The sequence below is a fragment of the Monopterus albus genome, unplaced genomic scaffold (genome assembly GCF_001952655.1).
Source record: "Monopterus albus unplaced genomic scaffold, M_albus_1.0 scaffold5.1, whole genome shotgun sequence".
NCBI lineage: Eukaryota > Metazoa > Chordata > Actinopteri > Synbranchiformes > Synbranchidae > Monopterus > Monopterus albus.
Window position 1 is genome coordinate 108851 of NW_018127885.1, and position 21453 is coordinate 130303.

The following is a 21453-nucleotide window of genomic DNA, read 5'->3' on the forward strand; positions in this document are numbered from 1 at the left end:
TGCAAAAGTGACTGCCCATCCTCTTGACCTGTCATGCTAGTGGCTAAATTGGTTGAGGGTGTTTGGCCCCTTGACCGACATAGTTGTGTTTTGTTTAAATGTGACAGAAGTGGTTTCAATGGAAAAAGAGGCTGTGAAGAGAGAAATTTGTTTTTACATAGTTCCATTATGTTGTGATAATTAAGCCTGGTCCGATTATATCCTGAATGTAGCTGCTTTGATTTTTAGTAGCGGTTGATTTCAATAGCTAAGTAGTAAAACATATACACACGTTTCATACATTTCAAATGATCTCAATGACCTTGATGAATCTACTACTGATTAAAGAGGTAGAATTTTCTACAGGTATACAGTGATAAACCAGTTCAAGCCCTGAATTGTTTCTGCTCTGAATGTTTTGATTAGATTCAAACTGTTACAGATGTTCTGTTTTATTTGAGGATTCGCTCTTGTTGTACCAAACATAGCAGCTGTGGACTATGGAGCCCAATTTATAAAGTGGTGGTAAAACGTAGCTCTGTACCACTCCACATATATAACTTTATTTCAGTTTCATTGCTGTCTGGACAGCACACAGTAAAGTAGATTAAACAAAGTGGCACTGATGGGTGTTAGAAATGTGATTTGTGAAAGTCTTTCTTTACCCCATGTGAGCCAGATGGTGCCCTGAGGTCAACAGGCAGCCCCCAGTCAGCTGTTCAAATTGAGATTAAACACAAGAGGTGATCAGTGCTATGCCATGAGGGGTCCCTGACACCAGAACAGTTTGTCTGAGGCAAAATGTTCTTATGTTTTCTTTTAGTAATCACCTTCTTTACCATAAAAGATTTACATAATTGATCTTTATTTCCAGCCATGCTGTCAACTTGCTGAATAACTTGCCTGTGTCCTGCCTGGATGTGTTAATCGACATACCTGTCCAGGGAGGACTAGAGAAATATAACGGGAAAAACATGGATGCAGTCCAGGTTTTACTAGACTTCATGGAGAAAAGGATCGACAAGGTAAAGTTCATCTTTTACAGGGAATGCAGAGAGGACTGTATTTCAAACTGAAAGATTGCTGATCACTTTCCCAGCATACATTTTAATGTGTTGTGCTGTTCATGGGTAACCTATAGTTAAATAGATGTAGTTTAACTTTGATATGTCCTAAAAACTTGTAAGAATGAATAAATACAGTACATTATAATGGTACTGGCGGAGTGCATTTTCCTGTTACTATTCTTCATAGTACCCATACGTCTATTACTGGTTGACATCTATCCTTTGTGGTCTGTCACTATAAATAGGGCTCCAACTACAAAGAGGGGCTCACTCCCGTGCTCAGCCTTTTGACTGAAGGATCCAGACACCACAGAGAGATCCGCAGATATATCAAAGCTCAGGTACAGTAGCTGCCACCAGATTAAAATAAAGTAGGTGGCATTTTGGTGCCCTAAAATGTCACAAAAGTACTGAACCTTCACCATGATGCTAATGTGATTTTAATTACTGGCTATTTAATAACGTGTGTTCATTAGCCAGAGACTTCGTTTGACAGCTTGGTTATAGTGACAAAAAAAAACAAAAAACCCAATAACCGGATCTTTTCATCTTCAGGTACTTCCCCCACTGAAAGATGTGAAGATCAGGCCAGAGGTCGGCACCGCCATCAGAAACAAATTGGTTCGTCTTATGACACATGTCGACACGGGCGTGAAGCAGACTGCTGCAGAGTTTCTTTTTGTCCTCTGTAAAGAGAATGGTGAGCAGGGGACAGCAGCACATCAGATGAGTGACAGAGCAGCAATGATGTCTGTATATGGGTGCAGTCATTGGAATAGTGCATTTCCAAATGCATGACTCCTGCATAACTGAAATTGCTTTATATGTAACATCCACCCTTGTGTGGTTTCATTGTCTAGTGGACAGCTTGTTGAAGTACACAGGATATGGAAATGCAGCAGGACTCCTGGTGGCTCGGGGCCTTCTGGGAGGAGGGAGAGGAGAAACTCAGTACTCCGACGATGAAGACTCAGACACAGAGGAATACAAATCTGCCAAACCTTTGTGAGTACGCAGCAGAGCGCTTAAAATAAAGCACTGACAATCTGATCTCAACTTGTTAAATAAAAGTGTATGTATTGATAGCATATTAATCCATTTCACAGCTGTACAATAAACTTGTTCATCTTCTTGTTCCAGCATCAACCCCATCACTGGTCACGTGGAGGAGCCGATGCCAAACCCCATCGAAGAGATGACCGAGGAGCAGAAGGAGTACGAGGCCCAGAAACTGGTCAATATGCTTGACAGGCTATCAAGGTAAATATCCCTCTGCTAGAGATCATAATCTTATTTTAATAGTAGAAAATACTCTAAAATTTGCAAACACAAAGGGCTGTGTTTGTAGGGGCAGAAGGCTTAATAAATCTCTTCCCATACAGATTTCTGGATTCAGATAAACACCAAAATGATCATTTGTTCTAGGGTCACTGGCCTAAGGCTACACAAAATGTTCACAGAAATAGATTTTTTTTTTTTTTTTTGGTACTGTATGTAACACAAGGTCGTATCCAGTATTAAGGATGTGTTGATATAGGATAGTAGATGGCACCTGTGTGAAATGAAAAATTAACTCCAAAGAACAATTTGAAAGGTTTTCTGCTAAGAAAGACATTACAGAATTCTTTGACAGTTGTTTTCTCTGCAAAGGTTCAACTAAGATTAACTTTGTTTCTTTGAACACCTGTTCCTTCCCCTGTTCAAATGATTCATATTATGTTGTTCCCTCTGCAAAGAGCCATTCTGTATTTATGTTGACCTTTCCTTAGAGAGCAGAGGCTAAGAATAGTCAAGTGCAATGCCTGTACAAAGGTAACAGTGAGCGCACTCCCTGCCAACTGATTCATCAAAGGAAGAATCTCTTTGCGTTAGCTGCCGCTTCAATTAGGCCCGGACTTCCAGCACGTCGCAGCATTCAGCTGGGATAAATAGAAGCCGCCGGCACGCCGCAGCAGAATCATTACCACCGCTCCATTAATTATCACCTAATTGGCACACAGAGTCGGTTTGTCAGTCCTGTTCTTTTATGTGCTGCATTCAGGTTTTTAATAACAAATGTCCTGACTTTATTCTTATCATTCTGAGGAGCCAATCATTGGCCAGACAGAGAGAGGACTCAGAGAGAGGCACAAGTAGACAAAGCACTTTGGGTAGAACATAGGCGAAGAGGAGACACGGGTGAATAAATGTACAGACATAAGAAAGCTGACCCTGTCATTGTTGAGCCAAAGAGGGGGCTGAGCTGTAATGAGGCACATGTGGCCAGAAGAAGATTCCTTTCTGAGGCTGCAGCCTCTTTCTTCACTTCTTCAGTGAAGGCAGTGTGGTGATGACAGAGGGGTGCTTCCTCACTACAGGCTCTAAGGAGATCAGTCAGAGACCCACAAGAATGTGCTCTGCTAACTGCTTAACTGGTCCTCCAATTAGTACATATTCTGCACCCCCACCCAGCACCAACCCTCCGTACATCTGCCAGATCTGTCCTGTGTTACTGCTGAGAAGAAGAGAAGATTGTATTGCGCTAACTGGGAAAGAAGGTGGTACATGTTTTTGTCTCGTTAGTCCTCATTATAGCTGCCGACTATAAGGCTGGGGCCTGGTGGTGCCTCTGCGCAGGCTTCATCGGTGAAAAGATAGGAAGGCTACAATGTTTTCATCTGTAACCACCCCTCAATTCTTCTCCATCTTATTCAGATAACCTAACTAGTTCTCCAAGAACAAGTTCTATAAAATTGTAGAAATATGCTCATTTATATTGAATCTTTCAAATGTCTTTTTTTTTTTTTTTATCTGTAATGGATAGTTCTCAGATAAATCATCATAGAGGGAGGGGTGACACACAGTGCAGGTATAATTGGATTAGGATGAAGGAGCAGCCGTGGCTTTGAGGAGATTAGTCTGAGCGCTGATCCTATAATTAAACTACCACAGGAGAAAAGGGTCGAGTGGGAAAGAGGATGACCAGACAGGCGAGTGTCCATGAAGAGGAAATGTGTGTGTGTGGCAGGCGTGGGGGGTATTGTCGACTGAAGGTCCTTGAGTTCTGGATATAAGAGAGTAAAGATGTAACAGTGAAAGGTCCTCGTTAAGACCACTGACACAAAGGGTCCTGACCAGATTTGGGTTTTGGCTGCAGATAGTTTACTTTGAATACAAGAAGACAGTTGGGTCCATTTATGTTTGTACGTCTTTGTGTACGCAGGCAGAGCGTGATTCGGCCCATGGGCGTCAGACCAGATGGGACATTAGCACCACTTGAAGAAACTCTCTATGATCTACCTGAGGACGACTTGGGATCTGACTCTGACTAGTGCTCTGTACATCGAGGCCACATTTCCCAGACTAAGGCCACCACGTCCCAGCACATTTAAAGCCGTGTCCCATTTCAAGGGCTGGATCCTTTGAAGGATGGTACCCATGAAAGTGGGTCCTTCTGAGGAGCCTAAAGTTGTCTGAAACTGAAATCCACATAAGAAGGTACAGTCACAGAAACAGTGTAGAGCCGGCTCTAAAAAAAAACATTTTATAGGTGCTGGATCACAAAGCAAAGTAGCAGACAACACATCCACATGCTATACTGATAGTTCCCTCTAAATTACCAACTACATTGACTGGTAGCACAGACCTTTGACATCAAAACCCTAAACGCAGGTGGATTTAGGCTCCCCTGCTCAGTTTGTTTATCACCTGGAAGTTGCTTTAAATTGGCTGAAAATTCAGGGACAAATGTTTTGATACCAGAGTTAGCATTGCACTAAGTTCTAAGGTTAAATAGAAACAGTCTTTTAACCCATCTGTAGGTTTATGACTGGCATCAGTTATTCACACCTGGCAGTTTAAATGATTGTGTTCACTCTACATATTTACTAGTGACTGATGACCACCGGAGTGCAAATACACATGTTGTACTTACGTGATAGTTTGCCTTTTCTGAAAGTGACGTGGTTTAATTTATCACGCATTAGACAACTGACCGGTGTGCAGTGGCTTGTGGGATATTGAGGGCTCTGAAAAATACACTCAAAAGGAAGGCGATAGTGAAACAAGGAAAGGTTGTTTTCTCAGTATCATTTTAAATGGTGCAGGTCCAGTCAGCCCATTATGATATACCGAGTCTACGGAACGTGACTTCTGATGATCCAGCCCTGACGTGGGACACAGGAGACTTTTAGGGGCCCTGTCGCTGCTCTAAACTATTCTGGCAGTGGTATCATAATGCATAGGAGGCCACTATGCTCACTGTTGCACCTTCATTTATTTTACAGCTCCCTAATTTAAGACGATCACAGTAATTTTGCTGTATCACACATTTTTCACTGAAAACTTTGTGCTGTTGGGTCTGAATCATTCCTTCATATCTTTGTTTTACACTTTTTGTCCACTGTGTTTCTAGATTATTCAAGTGCATATTATATACACATATTTAACAACAAGAGTACACAAAACTGCCAACAGTGAACCTTCTCTTTGTTTTAAAGTCAGGGGGCCTCTCTCTAGGCATTTACAAAATCACACAGCAATTTAAATGTGCACTTAACACTAAGTCTATATTTGGTTGTGTAATTATCATGAATGTTGCACACCAGTTCATTGCCAAGGAAACTTTCTGAATTCAGGGCTTGTCAGATTACATTTGTGCCACTGAAAGCTTCCTCTTTTCATTTAAAATTTTGACTGACTTCTGCAAGAGCTGCCAACATTTTCCTGGTGAATTATAGTAACGTTTTCTGTTTTGTGGACTCTTGACAAAGAGTTGTGCAAAATCAGCTGATTTCTCTAATTGTTACTTTTGCCAAATCTGCACGTTTAGTCAGTCTTCAGTAGTGTGGGTTTTTTCTAGATTGAAAATGTTGCTAATTTTATACAAACCCCTGTGCCGAGTATGGATTTTGTGTTGGTACAACTTCATGTGAAAAGCTGCCAGTTGTGAAGTCAGCTGGATGGTTGGAGACGAGATTTGACTTCTTAACTGAAATAATGTTTTGAATCACTAAGTCCTTTTTTTTGTCAATTACAATCTGAGTATGTGTTGTTACAGGATCTGGTGACTTGACTTATCTAATAGTGAATAACTACAAGCACACTTTTCATCTGACCTGTGAATCACCACTACTTCCTGTTCACAGTTTTTAATAATGCAGATAAATCCCAGGAATATTTAAATGATCAAGCGTTGGCTTCACAGAAACTTTAAAGACCTGACTAAACATTTAAAGCCACTTAACTGTTTTTGCTGTTTGGAGAGCCATGAAACATCAGACATTCAGATCAAATTAAAAGGAATACAATCAAAGTGAAAATGTTGGATCACTATGAGCTGCCAGAACGGTTTCAGTGCTCCTTGCTATAAGGATCAGAAATTATGGGCTAAAGAATAAGATTCACAAAATGTCATGCTTCTCACACCCTTTTACCCATTTTAACTGATCATGCATCTGTAGATTTGTGTCCTGTGTACAAACCTTTTCTTCCACAGTCATCATGGGATACATTTAAATTGCATGTAGATCCCCTCAGCATCTTGGCAGAATGTTATAGAAATAATTGTTCTTTTTGCACAGTCTTTACATACTGTAAATAACTACACATTGTATGTAGTGAGGCTTCCGCTGAAAATCTAATAAACTGTAAAAGAATATTTGTCGTTTTTGTACAAAACAATCTTTAAAAAGGAGAAAAAGATGCAAATCACATTACTTTTATTAAATACCGTTTAAAATCCATTGGTGTGCGGATATAAAACTACTTGTTACTGTCATACTAGAACACAAACATAGCGCTCAGACATTTAGTAGTGCTCTGGATGGACGCCCATCCATAAGTGCTTTAAATGTGGCTGTTGAACTTCATAAACCTTTAGATTTGTACACAGCATAGCATGGGCATCACATAACCTGATGGGAAATCACAATGTGTGTACAATTAGAGAACAGTCTTCTTCTGAACTAAACAGTGAGGGACCTTTGTTCCAGCCTTTCCAGTGTCACCTTTATGTAGCAGTCAGTTGCTCAGGCTGGATGACTCCGAGCTCCTGCTGTCTGCCTCTGAGTCCGTTTCCTCACTGCCACTGCTGGCTGCTCCTTGAGCTCCCGGTCCTGATCTGGATGTCTGCATCCCATCTTGAGGCTCTGAAGATCCTCTGCTCTGGCAAGGCATCTGTTTGCTCACTGCTTGAGGACTGCTTATCAAAGGAGGGATGCTCTGCAGAAAGGGAAGTCACTTCCATAGTCAGCAAAAAAGTGTTTTAAAATAGCTGCAACTTAAAAGTATCTCCACAGGTTTGGGTTTGCTCATCAGAGCTGTTTCTGATTTTCACCACGGTAACATTGGTTTAAGAAAGAAGCCATACAGAGACTTTCCTCACTTGCAAGAGCTTTTTTTAAGATGAAACCCACCCCTGTTTCCTGACTCCTCATCAGTTCTTCTATCTCGTCGTTCCAACCAAGCATGTCGGCAAACCTCCGGACTGTATCCTCCAGGTTGCCCAACTCCACATGGTCTACTCTCCTTAGTGGGACCTTCTGGAAGGGACCCACAGCGTGTCGGTTCAGGAGGAGACGTGGCACAGTGGAGCGCACCGTATTCACCAGGCTGGCAAATGGCTCGATCTGAAATAGATAATTTTTTTTTTTTATGTACAAGAAACTCATTTGTACAAAGTAAAGATGTTACAAATGCTAATGTTTACCTGTAAAGATGTGCCCATAATAATTAACAGGTCTGCTTTGGGGAAGTCTTTTGTGTGGAGGAAATACTTCTGAGGAAGGTCCTCTCCAAAAAACACAACATCAGGTTTGACTGTCGCAGCACAGAATGTGCATATGGGGACACCGTCATTCATGATGGCATGCTGTGAAACAAACATGCAAGAACTGTTACTCTGGCATCAAGTGCAGGGAGGTACTGTGTGATGGCTGACTGGTTTCTGACCACAGAGCCAGAGATACCTTAGCCTCCTCAGCAGGGTACGGAGTGTAGCACAAGTGACAGGAAGCCGTGGCAAAACTACCGTGAGCTTCCACGAGTTTGTCATCTGGGATGCCACACACTGTGAAGAAGGTTATTAAATGGGCATTATGATTGAATCTGGACAAGAAACAGACTGACACTGTTAAGCAAGATGAAAACCAGGCAACAGCGCAAACTCCACAGCTACTGGCTAGTAAAGCCAAAGATCCAGTATTGTCTCCTGGTGGTGCATTCAAGGACACACAGTAAATACGAATTGTGTGTCCATCAAAGACGGTGCATCTCCAGGCATTGATGTGTGAAGGGCAACATTTCTGCACTCCACATGTCAGCTTGCCATACAAAAAGGAAAGAAACTGGCTTTTAATCTTTGTGAGAATCTTAACTACAATAGGAAAGTTAATCCTTTAACTGAAAACCTAAATCATGAGATACTGTACATGAGTTTCACAAGGACCTAATTGGCTTCCAAAAATCAGTGCACAGATCTACTGTTAAAAAATATATCCACAGATTTTGTCATTAAAAAGATATTCAGCAGCTGACTAAGTCTGATGTTGATGCTCTCTCTCCCTGCAGGCAGCTGTGTCGCTATGTAATGAAAACCTTTACATAAAATGAAGACAAGCTTTATGATTCAGTCTCTTTAAGTCAAGTTTGTATTTTGTGCTAACAATAATGGAAACCAATGGCTGCCTGGAAGGTAAGGGGTTAACTAATCAACAAACTTATTGTATGTTTTGAAAAACATCAGCAGTAATGAAAAATACAGGTTTTTATGAATGGGCCAACAAATAAAAACAAGTGTCCCAGGATGGAGGAGCACAGGGACGAAGGTTTTGTAACCAGTGGTGAAATATGTCATTTTCAGGTGGTTCTTTCAAGTTTATTTCTATTTTCAGTTTTTTTGTGTTTATTTACATATATACACTGTATGTAAAGCTGGTGGTTCAAAAATAAGATAACCGGTACACATTTGGATTTAAACTTAGCGTAACTTAGCATACTTTTTACTTTGTAATGGGACAAAACTGTCAACTCACTATTTCATTTAAAGATCTACTGCAGCTGTTTTTAAATTGGTTTCCATTATGATCACACTCACATTTCTCTAGTCCATCAATGTTCTGTGTGTACATTCGAAGCAGCAGGCCTTTGTGATGAAGCGTGCGGATGAAGTAGTGTATGTAGTTGGGTCGGTGGCTGCCAGGATACAGAGCCTTGGCCAGGGAGAAGAAAGGCTGCGGGTTGTCGGAGAAGTAGTCAATATTGAAAATGGCTTCTGGATAAGGAATGTTGTACTTCTCTAGATTGGCATAGAGACCTGTTCCTGGAGTTCTGAAAAAAGTGTGGGAAGCAGGAGAAAAAAGTATCTTAGTTATAAAACTGTTTAAGGGTTTCAACTAAACCACTAGACAGGTTTAGAGTGAAGCACAATGGAAGGGCACGAGAAGAAAATAGTAAAGTGTTGAGAGAATTAAGCCATAGGAACAACAACCTGAAGTCTGGAATGCCGCTGGCTGTGCTGATTCCTGCTCCAGCCACCACCAGCACGTTCTTACAGTGGCCGAGCTTCACCAGCTGTGCCACAGAGGCAAGCCCGCCCTGAGGTGATGCCTTAGCAGCAGTTTCAGATGGACTGCACTGAGCAGATCTGGACCCAGAGGACTGATGAACCTGCAGAGGGTCACTGCTACCTTCGGACATCTTTCCTTTCCTGGAGAGCAGGCTGAGAAGAGACAGACACCTCTCAGGTGCTCTTTCTTCTCTTTGAATAATCTGACACCATATGGAACCGTCACCAACATGATATTCTGCTCTACTTTATGTTTATGACTATTTATCAAATACTTACATGCTAAAATCCTCAGTGTAGATGGTGAAAACACCCAGCTCTCCAGCTCAGTCTGCTACAGTACTGAGACATACTGTATGTCTCTTGACTATCGCACATTAAGACAGTTACAGTAGGTTTATTTCAGAATCTGGGTCCATGTTCCAATATAAGTATTGGACCACTCCAGCCAAGCCATGTTCATGTATATACAAATGCATGTATACAGTATATGGGCATGTACTGTGCACATGTCTACTTACTTAATGTGTTCATACATTTTCAAAAATAAAGTTAAGCCCAAAGCTCTCACCTTGTAGGTAAGACATCCTGTTTATTCACACTCATCTGGCTGAGGTCCTGGGCCAGACCGGAGTCGGCCTGCTTCCTGCGTTGTTTTCCATTCGGGCCCTGCCCTGAATCCTGGAACTCTGCAGGGTTGGCGTGTGCGGCCTGGGAGCTACGGGTTATTCTGGTGACTGGATGCTGCGTTTTTTTTTTATCCCAACTGGACCTGGACCTGTTCATTCCAACACCTGCTGACAGGAAGGAGGAAAAAAAAACCCAACACTAAATGTTCAGCATAAATAAACAGGCTCATAAACCAGTTTGATGTGATTTTTACCTGTGTGCTTGCTTTAGTTTTAACCATCTTTTTCTGTTCATTTTGCACAAAGAGAAGTTTAAGCATTTTAAAACTGTCAACTATTGAACAAAAGGTAATGGCCGCAATATATTTAGCAACCCCCACTTCTGCTTCTCAGCAGCTATGCTAATACAGTCCACAGCTGTGGCAGCTTTACTGTTCAGGGCAAATGGAGGGTAGAGCTAAGAGGGGTGTGGGGTGTATGTGTGTGTGTGGGTGGGTGGGGGTTAAAAAGAGGGGTAGCAGAGGTGAAACAGAACTGTAGATTGACTGTGTGTCAACAAACCCAGCTGGGAGAGAAAAGAGGATGCCCCCTAATGGCCCCCTCAAAAGAAGAGAGGGGGTGTGCAGAGATAAATGATACAGAGGCGGGATTCAATAAAGAAGGAGCAGAAGAAGAGGAGCGCAAGCGGAGGAGGGGGCTTCTTTTACCAAAGCTATTCTAGGCCTTCAAACAACTTCCATAAGGAATGAGTGTGAGTGATTAGGGAGAGGCAGCGGACAAGGAAACAAAAGAGCTACAACCCATAAAACATGGCTGCTTCAGAGGGCAGCACCGAGATAAGACCAACTATGCTCAAGCAGCACCTTATCGCCCTCCGGAGGAGAGGGGTTACTGCAGGTTTACAGAGCTGCAGCACGCCCAGAAAATAACAGCCTTTGGCATCACAAATGATGAGACAATGTAGCGTCTGAGGTTTTCTTTAATGTACGTTAACATTTAAAGAAAACTAGGTGTGAACAAGCTTAAAACTGGTGTAAATGTCAGTTCCTAGAATTTGAAGAAAACTTTCTGAACCATCTTAAAAAAAAAAAAAAAAAACATTCTCCAAACTACTCTGATTTTAGGCACTCAATCTTCTTTCACTTTGCCTCCTTAAAAGGGGAAGCCCCCACATTACTACTTCCCCCCCCCCCCCCTTTCCCAAGAACTATTAAAAACAGTGGGAGGATGAGGGTCTCTGCTTTTGTCTGGGCTGCTGTCAAAAAGACACTGCTGAGTACAGGCAATAAATCACCAGCCTAGTTATTAAAGTCTCACACAGATGGTGCAGTGCAACAGTAGACCCAGTGCATCAACACGATCAGACCCCTCTCTAACAGTGCAATCATATCTGGAAAGGCACACACGGTGGGGCATATTCCTCCTTTGACACTATGAAACTGCTAAATTAAAACAGACTCACTAGAAAAATGATAAACTTGATCATGGGAGCTCATCTAGAGACGTAGAGGGAGTGGCATGTTGACAGGTCGCAAAGGGTCAATACAAAGCAGAAATCTTGACAAAATGAAGGAACCTTCAGCAACAACCTACTGCAACAGAAGAGGTTCACAAAAGTGACTTTTTTTAGATCACACTTCCTTTAGGTGTTTTTGATTCCTTTTTTTAACCTGATAATGACCTAACTGTGCCACAAATGCTGTTATTATTCTTTAACAATAAATGGTTCTGCTTCTTCATACTTTTATTTCACTACATTTCAGAGGTAAATATTGTACTTTACTCCACTACATTTGATAACTTGATTACTTTATAGATTAATAGTAATACAGACTAGTCACAAGCCCTGCAGTGTTTGTAAAATAATTCAAATTATAATTGCAGCAGATTCAAAACAGCACATTAGGTTTAAAATTAGCTCCACCTTTACCAGCTCCAACATCAGAGATAAATACAATTATGTATCAATGATTATAATCAAATACACTCACTACCAGTCAACAGTTTGGACACACTTTCTTATTGAATTGAATGGGATAACTGTAAAACTGGTACTGTAGTATAATGTACATCAATGATTTTAAAATGTGCATTTGTATAATGAGTACTTTTAATTTTGGTACTTCAAATATATTTTGATGCTAATACTTTTGAAGTTTCTTAAATCCTAAGGTGACATCATGAAATTCCTTAATTTGCCTGACCAAAACAGTCACAAAAAAAGATATTCAGATATTCAGTTTATAATAAAATAAAACTGAGGACAAGCAATCAATCTTCACATTTCAGAAACTGTAACCAAGAAATGTTTGGTATTTTTTTCCTTTGATATATAATTTCATTGATTAATCAAGTACTAAAATAGCTGTTGATAGATTTTTTAGGCACTTTTTTGTTCAAATAAAACAATCATTTCACCTGTGCATCAACAGGTCTGCCTATAAGAAAGTAAAGTAATCTGACATGTTAATCTTTACCCATAATATTTGTGAAAGAAAGTGTGTTTTCTGAGTTTCTGCATCAATTATTTGCTTAACCGTAACTAAAAAAGTGAACAAATAAAAAAACAAACATAAAAAAATCTGATCCTCGGTCACTGTCGCCAACAGCCTGGACCTGTGGATAATGTCACCGGAGAGCTGGGTGTTAAAAACCATGTCAGCTGTGTGTTAAAATAGACTTGGCTAAGTTTAATGAGGGGGCTTCTCCCCTGCAACCCCATCATTTAACCCTTCGCTCACAGCAGACTGGAGGGCAGCCAACTTTGATCTCTGCTGCCCCCCGTCCTGACACAGGAAAGGCAACAGACATCTCAGTCGCCATGGAAACCTCTTCGATACTTAGCTGGAGAGGCAGCTCTGTGTCCTCCCTCCCCACCTGCTTGCTAATGACACATCACTCTGTTCAGCATCTTTGTTGGGCTATCAATTGACACAACGCAGTGAGGCCTAATTTGAGTTAGCGGATTGTTTGCTCACACAGAGGAAAAGGTGAACAGTGGAGAGCTCGTTTCACCCAAGAGGTAACTAATGACTCGTCCCATCATTTCTCTGAGGAAGCCCTGAGCAGTAATCGACCAATAATGAGATGTGATGTTAGCTGTACGTACATGCAGATTCTGAAAATAAACACTGTGCTTTTAGGTCATCGCTCTCTCACTCTGTACCACTTTTCACAATGAGACAACCACTAGGAATATTTACATACAAGATTTACAATATTTACACAGGTGAAAAGAGCCTAAAATGATGTTGTCATATTGTAGTTTTAAACCTAATAATATTATTGCTAAATATTGTATATATATTTTAATCATCTAAAAATGGGAAAGAGCTGTAAATCTTCACATTTGAGAAGCAGAAACAAGCTAATTAACTGTTGCTTTGACGAATGACTTGAACAATGACTAAATGTTTCAGCACTAAAGCAATCAAAGACTTGGTTACAGAGTGGGCCTTTAGAAAACGGTCCTTTTAACCTTTTAGTTCAGGACTAAAGGCAGTAACAATTAGCAAGCACTTTGGTGACACTGCATCAAACAGTCTATGTAAAGTACCTATTACCACATCCAAATTTTTTTTAGAAAAGATAAGAACCTCTTCTGGATGTGCACTGCATTTCCACTGTTGCACAGCTGCTGAATAAACTGAGACACTCATTAATACAAGATGACAAATTCTTTGCAACCTGTCTGAAAAGGTAAAGTGAGGGTACACTGCCATCTGCTGGAGCATGAACCTCATCACATATGAAAACCAGCCCACTTTGGTAAACAATCAGTGCCAAAAATGCTGAACTGAGCAATTCACTGGTTCACAAAAAGCCACAGTCTGATTTTCACCAAATGTGATCAACTGTTTAGATCACTGTTGAGTTCAGGCAAGCAGCAAACGGGCTGGTGTCTGATATAGTTTTCCAGCAATGAAGTTTGATTATGGCTCCTTCTACTCACTGACACGTTCAGAATCTATGAATATGTAAAGATGCCGTATTTGTGTGGACACAAGATGTGTGTTAATCACTGACGGTCCCATTCTCAGTGTAGCTGCACTAGAGGCTTCCACATCACACTAAGCTGCATATTGGATCATGAGTGGCTTTCACAGAACTGCTGCTACTCATAGCAAGTAACACACCTTGGGACTCAGATTTAAGGTGTGCATAGAGCAGCTTTCCTGATTCAGCAGATTTATGTCAAACTAGTCTTCTGGTGCACACAGACACATCAATCAGCACAGCAAAGCACAAAAATGCAAGGGAAGTGACAATGAGCAGAACGCATTTTGGAAGGGACACCACACAACAGCTTTTCATTTGAGGAAAAACCACCTTCTTTTCAGCAGTACCACATGAACTAAACAAAAAGGGATAGCTAGCAGAGTGAGGGCAACTTGACAATGGACGCTTTTACGGCAGGGGGTTTTAACATTTAAAAGGTTTCACTTGAATATTCATAAATACATTTGGATATCTAAAAAGGCATTTTGACTAGTCAAAATTACAATGTGACTGGTCAAAATGATAATTCAGGATATCTACAATTGTATCCTGACCAGTAAGAATGGCAGTTTCAGATATTTAAAATTAATTTCGACTAGTTATTTTTGGATATCTGAAAAGACATCATTGCACCGTTTTAGCATTGATTAGATAATTGAAGATATCCGTAATTACATTTTGACTAGTAAGAATTCCTCATTGACTTGAATGGGAAAATTAATTTAAGGTATTTACAATTCAATTCTGCCTATCCAAAATGTAAATTCCAGATATCGGTAATTACAACCTAACTAGTCAAAATTCAAATTAAAGATACCTTTAATGTAATTTTGACTAGTAATAATTCCAATTACGGTTATTTTAAATTTGCCACAACTGAAACATATCCAAAATATCTTTTATGATGTCTCAAACTAAGACATGACTAGTCGAAATTCAATTGTTAATTAATCTGATACTGGAGTTACTAGTCAAAATGTAATTGCAGATACCTGTAATTATAGTTTTGACTAGTCATAAATACATTTTAGGTGTCTGTAATATGAATTCTGTTGATCTAATAAATGCTAGCGCAGCGCGGTGACGTCATTTAGGGGGATGTCCTAAATCACGTGACTGCTGGGATTGCGGATATCCACAGTGGAACTGTAGATATCTTGAATCGTCATTCTTACTTGTAAAAACTCAAATGTAAATACCTAAATTGCAATTATGGATAGTCACTATAAAACTTTGTTAAGGCGTCCTTGAAGACCTTTACAAGATATCTATAATATCTTTGTAGGTATTTTAAAAGCAATTATAACTAGTCAAAATTGAGATTTAAGATATCTACACTAAAGTTTTAATTTGTCTAAACTCAAATTCCAAATATCTACAATTTTAATTTTGACTAGTCATATATTAGTTTGAGACATCCAAAAAGATCATTTAGATATCTTTTAAATGTACCAGATTAAAAATATCTCGAATTGGAATTATGACGAGTCACAATGCCATTAAAGATATCTTTAATTTGAATTTTGACTAGTCAGAATGTAATGACAGATACCTGGAATTCGTGTCTCGGAAAGGCAGAATTGAATTGTAGATACCTTAAATCAGTTTGCCCATTCAATTCAATGAGGATTTCTTACTAGTCAAAATGTAATTGCAGATATCTTTAATTCGAATTTTGTCTTAAATTTTAATTGCTGATATCTTAAATTATAGTTTTGACTAGTCATAAATACAATGCAGATATCTTAAATATAAGTCCTGTCCACCTATTTAATTTTAAAAGGACTTGCCATGGGCTTTTATTTAACTGGAAACGCAAAGTAGGTTCACGGCTGTTTCTCATCACACTAACGTTAATGCGAAGTTAAAACACACACGGGGACTTTCTTTAAAACATGTATGCGGGAAAAATTTAACCCTACTCTGCTGGAAATGATTGACACTTATCGAAATCTGGAAGTCCACTTCCCCAGTGCTCCTCTGCTAATAACAGCACAGTTCACTTTACACAGAGGGCATCATAATACGCTGTTAGGTAGCCTTCCTACCTGCCTCTCCTGAGTGATGAACAAACGGCGAGACGGTACTCAGGATGTTTCACATTCAAAAAGAAACACACTGAGCGTCTCTAACACCAGTCTCTCAAATTTGTAATCCCCCAGCAGCTGCAGTCAGGCCAACATGTGCTGCTTTTGCAATAAAGGTGCCTCTTTCTTCTGAAATACAGACACTTAATCCGCATGTAGGTAGAACTGTAAATATTAGAGGAAAGAGCTGTCACTCTGCTGCAATTTCCGTGTACTAAATAATTCACAATGAATACAGGCGGGAAATACAGCTGGAGACACGTGGTACTATGTTTCCGCTGTCCAACTCCAGTGTCATTCAAATGACAATGGGTGGCTAGTGGGAACTATGAACGTAAGGAAAAAATACACTCACTTTCCAATTTATTAGGTACGACTAGCTAAAAACTACTGCAGCCTAATACAGGAGTACTGCAATAAGATCAAGATCAAACATCAAATATTTTTATTGTCAATTCACTGTATGTGCAGGACATACAGAAAATCAAAATGCCCTTTCTCTCTCACCTAGTATTGAATGCCATACCATTTAGGAAACTAAAATATTGCCAGTCTACTCTGTGACTTGACACGTCTCTGTAAAAGAGATGATCTTTGGTTTATGCAATACGTCACTTCCGCTTTTCAGCGGATGTATTTGGATCCCGCCAAAGTTACAGCTCTGTTTAATATGATTGTTTTAACATTTATCTTTTCATTTATTTACATACATTACTATACTTTGGGTTAATTTCCAAATGTGGTCTCCAAACAGCAACTGATATTTTTCATGCTATTATTACCAAAAATTTAAAAATAATTTCCGAATTTAAAAAAAATCTTCCGTTTAATGCGTGCCAAATTTCAAAGACCGAACTAAAATACTTAACCATGATCGTAATCGCAAACGTGTTTTTGTAAATGCAACCAGCAGCTGGAGCTGCAGTCTACGGGCGGTGTGTAGACTGTGCGTGCTTTTATGGGTGGAGACTGAGGTCCTCCAAAACATACATATTACAGAGCCAGCTTCATCATGAGCAGCAATATTATCACAGGCCTTGTTAGGACCTGAAAATTATTTTTGATCAGTTGGTTTTAAGTCCTTCACATACCGTGAAGTACATAGGATCCGTTTGCTAACGTTACAAAGCCAGGTAAGTGCCGAATTAGCTGACTGGAGTTCAGTTTGTACACTGAGAGTCTGCCATGAGAACTTCTACTGAACCACTAACGTTATTTACGAAAGCCGATGCAAACCAGCTTCAGGGCAACCCACCCTCATCGTGACTGTTGATATCAGCGGGACATATCTGCAGATAAAATACCGATAAACGTCAATGGGTTATGGTTAAAAACGTTAAAGTGGTATCTTGTGTATTGGCAGTGGCGTATCCTTCTAACCAGAAGAGTCAATTAATAAGCTGCGTATGACGTTGAGTCTAAAAACTACACAGGAGTGATAATCTGAAATCAATTTAATTCTGGTTTTAAATTTGAGAGTGCACCAAATTTGGCAAGTTAGTGTACGAAGCCTCGACAACTTTTAAAGCTTGAGTCCGCGGCTAAGTTGAACATTACCGCCACCGCAAGCTAACTAGCACAAGTTAGCTCTTTAGCCAACTGCTTCTCTCAGTCATATGCAGTATTTACTATGTAACCTGAGGAACACGGAGCAATAACGTTGTTTACCCTTCAATAAATTGCCACCACCGCTGCCAAAGCCTTCCTATGAAGTAACAGGATGTTCCCTTTGTTTAGCGTTAACGACGCCTTCGTTTCAGCAGACTTAAGCATTAAGCATAAACATTATTGCCAAGTATGATATATAAAAAAATATAAGGAATTTGACTCCAGGCCAATGCCCCCCCACCCCCACACCACCCCCCGATGTGCAAAACAATAAAACATAATTACAAGATGAAAAACCACACATCTCATTTTAATGAATCCAAAACAACATCACATCACACAACATACACGAAAACAAAACAGTTTGCGACGAGACCTTAAGGTTTCAAACTTAACCAGCTCGGATTAAATTCCGCGTTCAAAACCTTAGTGATAGTGATCATTTCTGTTTTGCTGTATCAGTTGTATTAAGTCCATACCTTGTGTATTTTAACCTGCCCTGCAGCTCTGTTACAGAGCATGAACAGGTCTGCCTTGTTTTAGGATCAGCAGCACACCCAAAGCAAGCCTCTTGCCCATTCCTTACACTTAGTCAAGCCTTTCTCTGTGGACTCTCATCTAAAACACATTGTCGCTTTGGAATAAATGCATTTAATAACATATAGGCTACACCCTCCTACATGAGAGCTAGACTCAAATTTTGAAATAAAGTTTAGTCGTTTTAGTCATTTTGTATCTCTGTGATCATTTTGTTGCTTTGCCTGTGTGGTCATTGTGCCTCTTGTTTTAATCATTTTGCATCCACTGTTTTTGGTCTTTTTAATTTTAGTTATTTTTGCTGCTCCTTTTTTTTTATTAATTTTGCTGCTCTGTGGTTTTGTCTGTGCTTATTTGTTTTTATTTCTGAGGTTGCCTTTGTGCTAATTTTGCTTCCCATTGTGGTTGTACTGCAGTTATTTTTACTCTTTTTTTGCATGTATTTGTTGTTACTTTCCAAGGACAAATATTAAAAATCACTACAAACAGAAACCCCTTAACCCTTTGGCCCCTGGGCGTGTGTCAAATAGGCCCGTTCAGTAATCCATCAATGCATCTGCAGTGTGTAACCTAAGAACTGAAAAGCTGATGACTTTCTGCTGTTGCCATCTTAACATAGAAGAGAGGAATAACCACAAAGACGTATGTAACAAGCACAGGTCTTTGCAGAAGCATCATTGTTAGAATATTTAGGTTCATTATGCATCATAGTCTCTTTTGGTAATTGTGTCAGTTCTTTTCCTAGAGAGATGAGCCAGGAGGAGCAGGTATCCGAGGATAAGCCTGCATACCTCAAAGATGAGCCAGGAGATACAGGTGTGTTTACTAGCAAAGGTTTTTTTTCTTCTCAGGGAGACATTTCTGTTTGTTCATGCCACAGTTTTTCAATTAATTTCCTAGATGTGGGACAAACTATGTAGCATAGTGTTTATGCAGAAATTAGCTACAGTCTCGCCAGATTCAAACCCAGAACCTGCTTCCTGTGAGGTGACAGTGCTAAGCACTGCGCCGCCATGTTGTAGCACACCAAACATAGACAGGGGTAGAGAGTTTTATTTTCTTTCTGTTCTTGAACCAGCGAGGGTCAGCATTTTAAACACCTAGGCCACCAGGAGGTCCAATCATGTAATTTTGCTTAATTTTTAACACTTTTCTGACATTTAATAGACTAAATGATTAATCACTTAGCCTAAGTATAATTGTTCATTGTTTGTATTGGGTAGCATTCTTTTGTTAGCTGTCGTACCACCTGTTAACAATGGCAGTGAGGTTGAATCTTAAAATGTAACTTTTGTTGTTTTAAATCAGACAACAACAAGGACCACCCTGAGACACAGTCAGGCATGTTGGGCAGGCTGGCGGGTGGCTTATATGGTGCCACCAAGGGAGCTTTAGGAATGACGGTGGGCGGCGTGACCTGGATCGGAGGAAGGAGCCTAGACCTCACCAAGACTGCTGTCACCTCTGTAGCTGCTGTGCCTGCGATGGGAGTGGGGCTGGTTAAAGGAGGAGTGTCTGCTGTAGCTGGAGGAGTGTCTGCTGTAGCTGGAGGAGTGTCTGCTGTCGGTTCTGCAGTAGTCAGTAAAGTTCCCATAGGTGGAAGCAAAAAGAAAGACAAGTCTGATTGACAGTCTTTGCTTTGTTCTTTTCCTTTAGTATTTGTTTTGGGGGGAGTTTGCATGTGTGTGTTTTTTGTTTGTTTATGAAGATTTTTTTTTTTTAATGATTGCTGGTAAACCGGCATTCATTCGTTTATGTGGCAAGGACCAGCAAAGCAAGAACTAACAAAGGCTTTTCAGCTTTTGTCGTGGTCCTGAAATTGTTCAGATAAAATGCCCATGCTTCATTTTTGATTATGTTTTCGCTCTAAACTTGTAGATTTGTCACATTTAACTTGTCCACCAGAGTTCAGTGTGATTGCACATAAATTTAACTTGCAAGACAATCTGATGAACAGTGATGTGACATAACTGACATCTACACATTTCTTGGGGACTGGAAATATTTCACTGTCAACTTTAAATGGATCTGGAAATATGTACAGTATGATTAAATCGCCTTCCTGTTCAGACGTCACGTGTGTTCACACACACAAACAGACGAGTCTTATCAAAGATGTGGTTTGAAAAGTACAGTCCAGTTTCATATTTAAATCTCTTACTGACTATTGAAATTCTGTGACCGTTTCAGTTTTCCTCTGAATTCATATCACCCTTTGGTGGCTAAATTCTCAGCTCAGTGAAAAACAGCTCATATTTTTGATACAGAATCGACTTTATTACAATAAATATTGTCAATATAAATGGCAGAGTCTTTTGACTGTGATGAATTTAATTTCCAGTTTTAGTGATAACTGAATCACTGTGACTGTACTAGTTAAGTCTAAGTTTATTGAGTCATATTTTGTACATTACACTCCTTTTGGCCAGCTGTATATTTTTGATAGTTACTGTGACATGTTGGTCAATATTGTTCTTAGTATGTTGTCATGCCTCCTTGGAAAAATAAAGCTGCCGCTTTGGGCACAGAACCTTCATAACACCATATGTGTTTTTCGTGCTCTATTGTGCTTAAGTCACTGTGTTAATGCTCACATGAGCATCCTGGTGCAGGTGTGCACACAGCTGTACTACAGTGAATGTACAGTGTTAGCAAAGCAATACGAGCATTTTGTTGCAGCAGTGTTTTATCTTTAGATCTATTCGTTACCTGTTCCTTCAGTGGCTGTAGTGAGCTGGGGTCTACAAAAGTAAACATTTTGAAAATGAAGCGCCTGAAGTGACTTGTGTAGACAACATGACCTGATGGGGTCACTGGAACCAGTGAGGACAAGTAGCAATCATCCCTGACTTCTATTTAGAAGTCAGTATTTAGCATTAATTTCCCTATTCACTATTCCTTGTGAACAGACGTGACAGAAGTGTAATCTCAGCTGGGCCCCCTGGCTGAGGCTTGTAGTTGTCCAGCAGCGACCAAAGATTAGGACAAGGTTGGGATCTGTC

At 40.1% G+C, this 21453-nt stretch overlaps 3 protein-coding genes across 5 annotated transcripts in view; 2 read left to right on the forward strand and 1 right to left on the reverse strand.

The window, feature by feature from the left end:
* The window catches only part of ric8b (RIC8 guanine nucleotide exchange factor B), a 9307-nt gene extending 3363 nt beyond the window's left edge, over nucleotides 1-5944 (forward strand). The window contains exons 5-11 of one of the 2 annotated variants that reach the window (XR_002275846.1): nucleotides 854-1004; nucleotides 1292-1387; nucleotides 1602-1746; nucleotides 1907-2051; nucleotides 2187-2306; nucleotides 4249-4660; nucleotides 4865-5944. Coding sequence is in view for 1 of the 2 variants with exons in the window: in XM_020612117.1 (XP_020467773.1) it covers nucleotides 854-1004; nucleotides 1292-1387; nucleotides 1602-1746; nucleotides 1907-2051; nucleotides 2187-2306; nucleotides 4249-4357 (766 nt within the window). In the remaining variant the exon portion in view is untranslated. Of the gene's footprint in view, nucleotides 1-853; nucleotides 1005-1291; nucleotides 1388-1601; nucleotides 1747-1906; nucleotides 2052-2186; nucleotides 2307-4248 lie in introns of both variants that reach the window. The other variant, XM_020612117.1, reaches the window with a different exon arrangement.
* Nucleotides 5945-6036: 92 nt separating this feature from the next.
* On the reverse strand, nucleotides 6037-18112 carry LOC109966902 (NAD-dependent protein deacetylase sirtuin-3). 2 transcript variants are annotated; one of them, XM_020612141.1, is made up of 8 exons: nucleotides 17975-18112; nucleotides 10163-10385; nucleotides 9514-9744; nucleotides 9121-9353; nucleotides 7994-8094; nucleotides 7735-7896; nucleotides 7442-7654; nucleotides 6037-7247 (listed from the first exon to the last, which is right to left on the reverse strand). In XM_020612141.1, the coding sequence occupies exons 2-8, from the start codon at nucleotides 10375-10377 to the stop codon at nucleotides 7047-7049; spliced, it is 1356 nt and encodes a 451-aa protein (XP_020467797.1). In that variant the 5' UTR covers nucleotides 10378-10385; nucleotides 17975-18112; the 3' UTR covers nucleotides 6037-7046. The 2 variants fall into 2 exon arrangements, with proteins under 2 accessions (XP_020467797.1, XP_020467789.1); XM_020612133.1 differs by lacking the exon at nucleotides 17975-18112 and adding an exon at nucleotides 16268-16579.
* Nucleotides 17211-20079, forward strand: tmem263 (transmembrane protein 263). Its single transcript, XM_020612155.1, has 3 exons — nucleotides 17211-17439; nucleotides 19197-19267; nucleotides 19760-20079. Exons 2-3 carry the CDS (start codon nucleotides 19201-19203, stop codon nucleotides 20077-20079), a joined length of 387 nt encoding a protein of 128 aa, XP_020467811.1. The 5' UTR covers nucleotides 17211-17439; nucleotides 19197-19200.
* Nucleotides 20080-21453: the final 1374 nt, after the last annotated feature.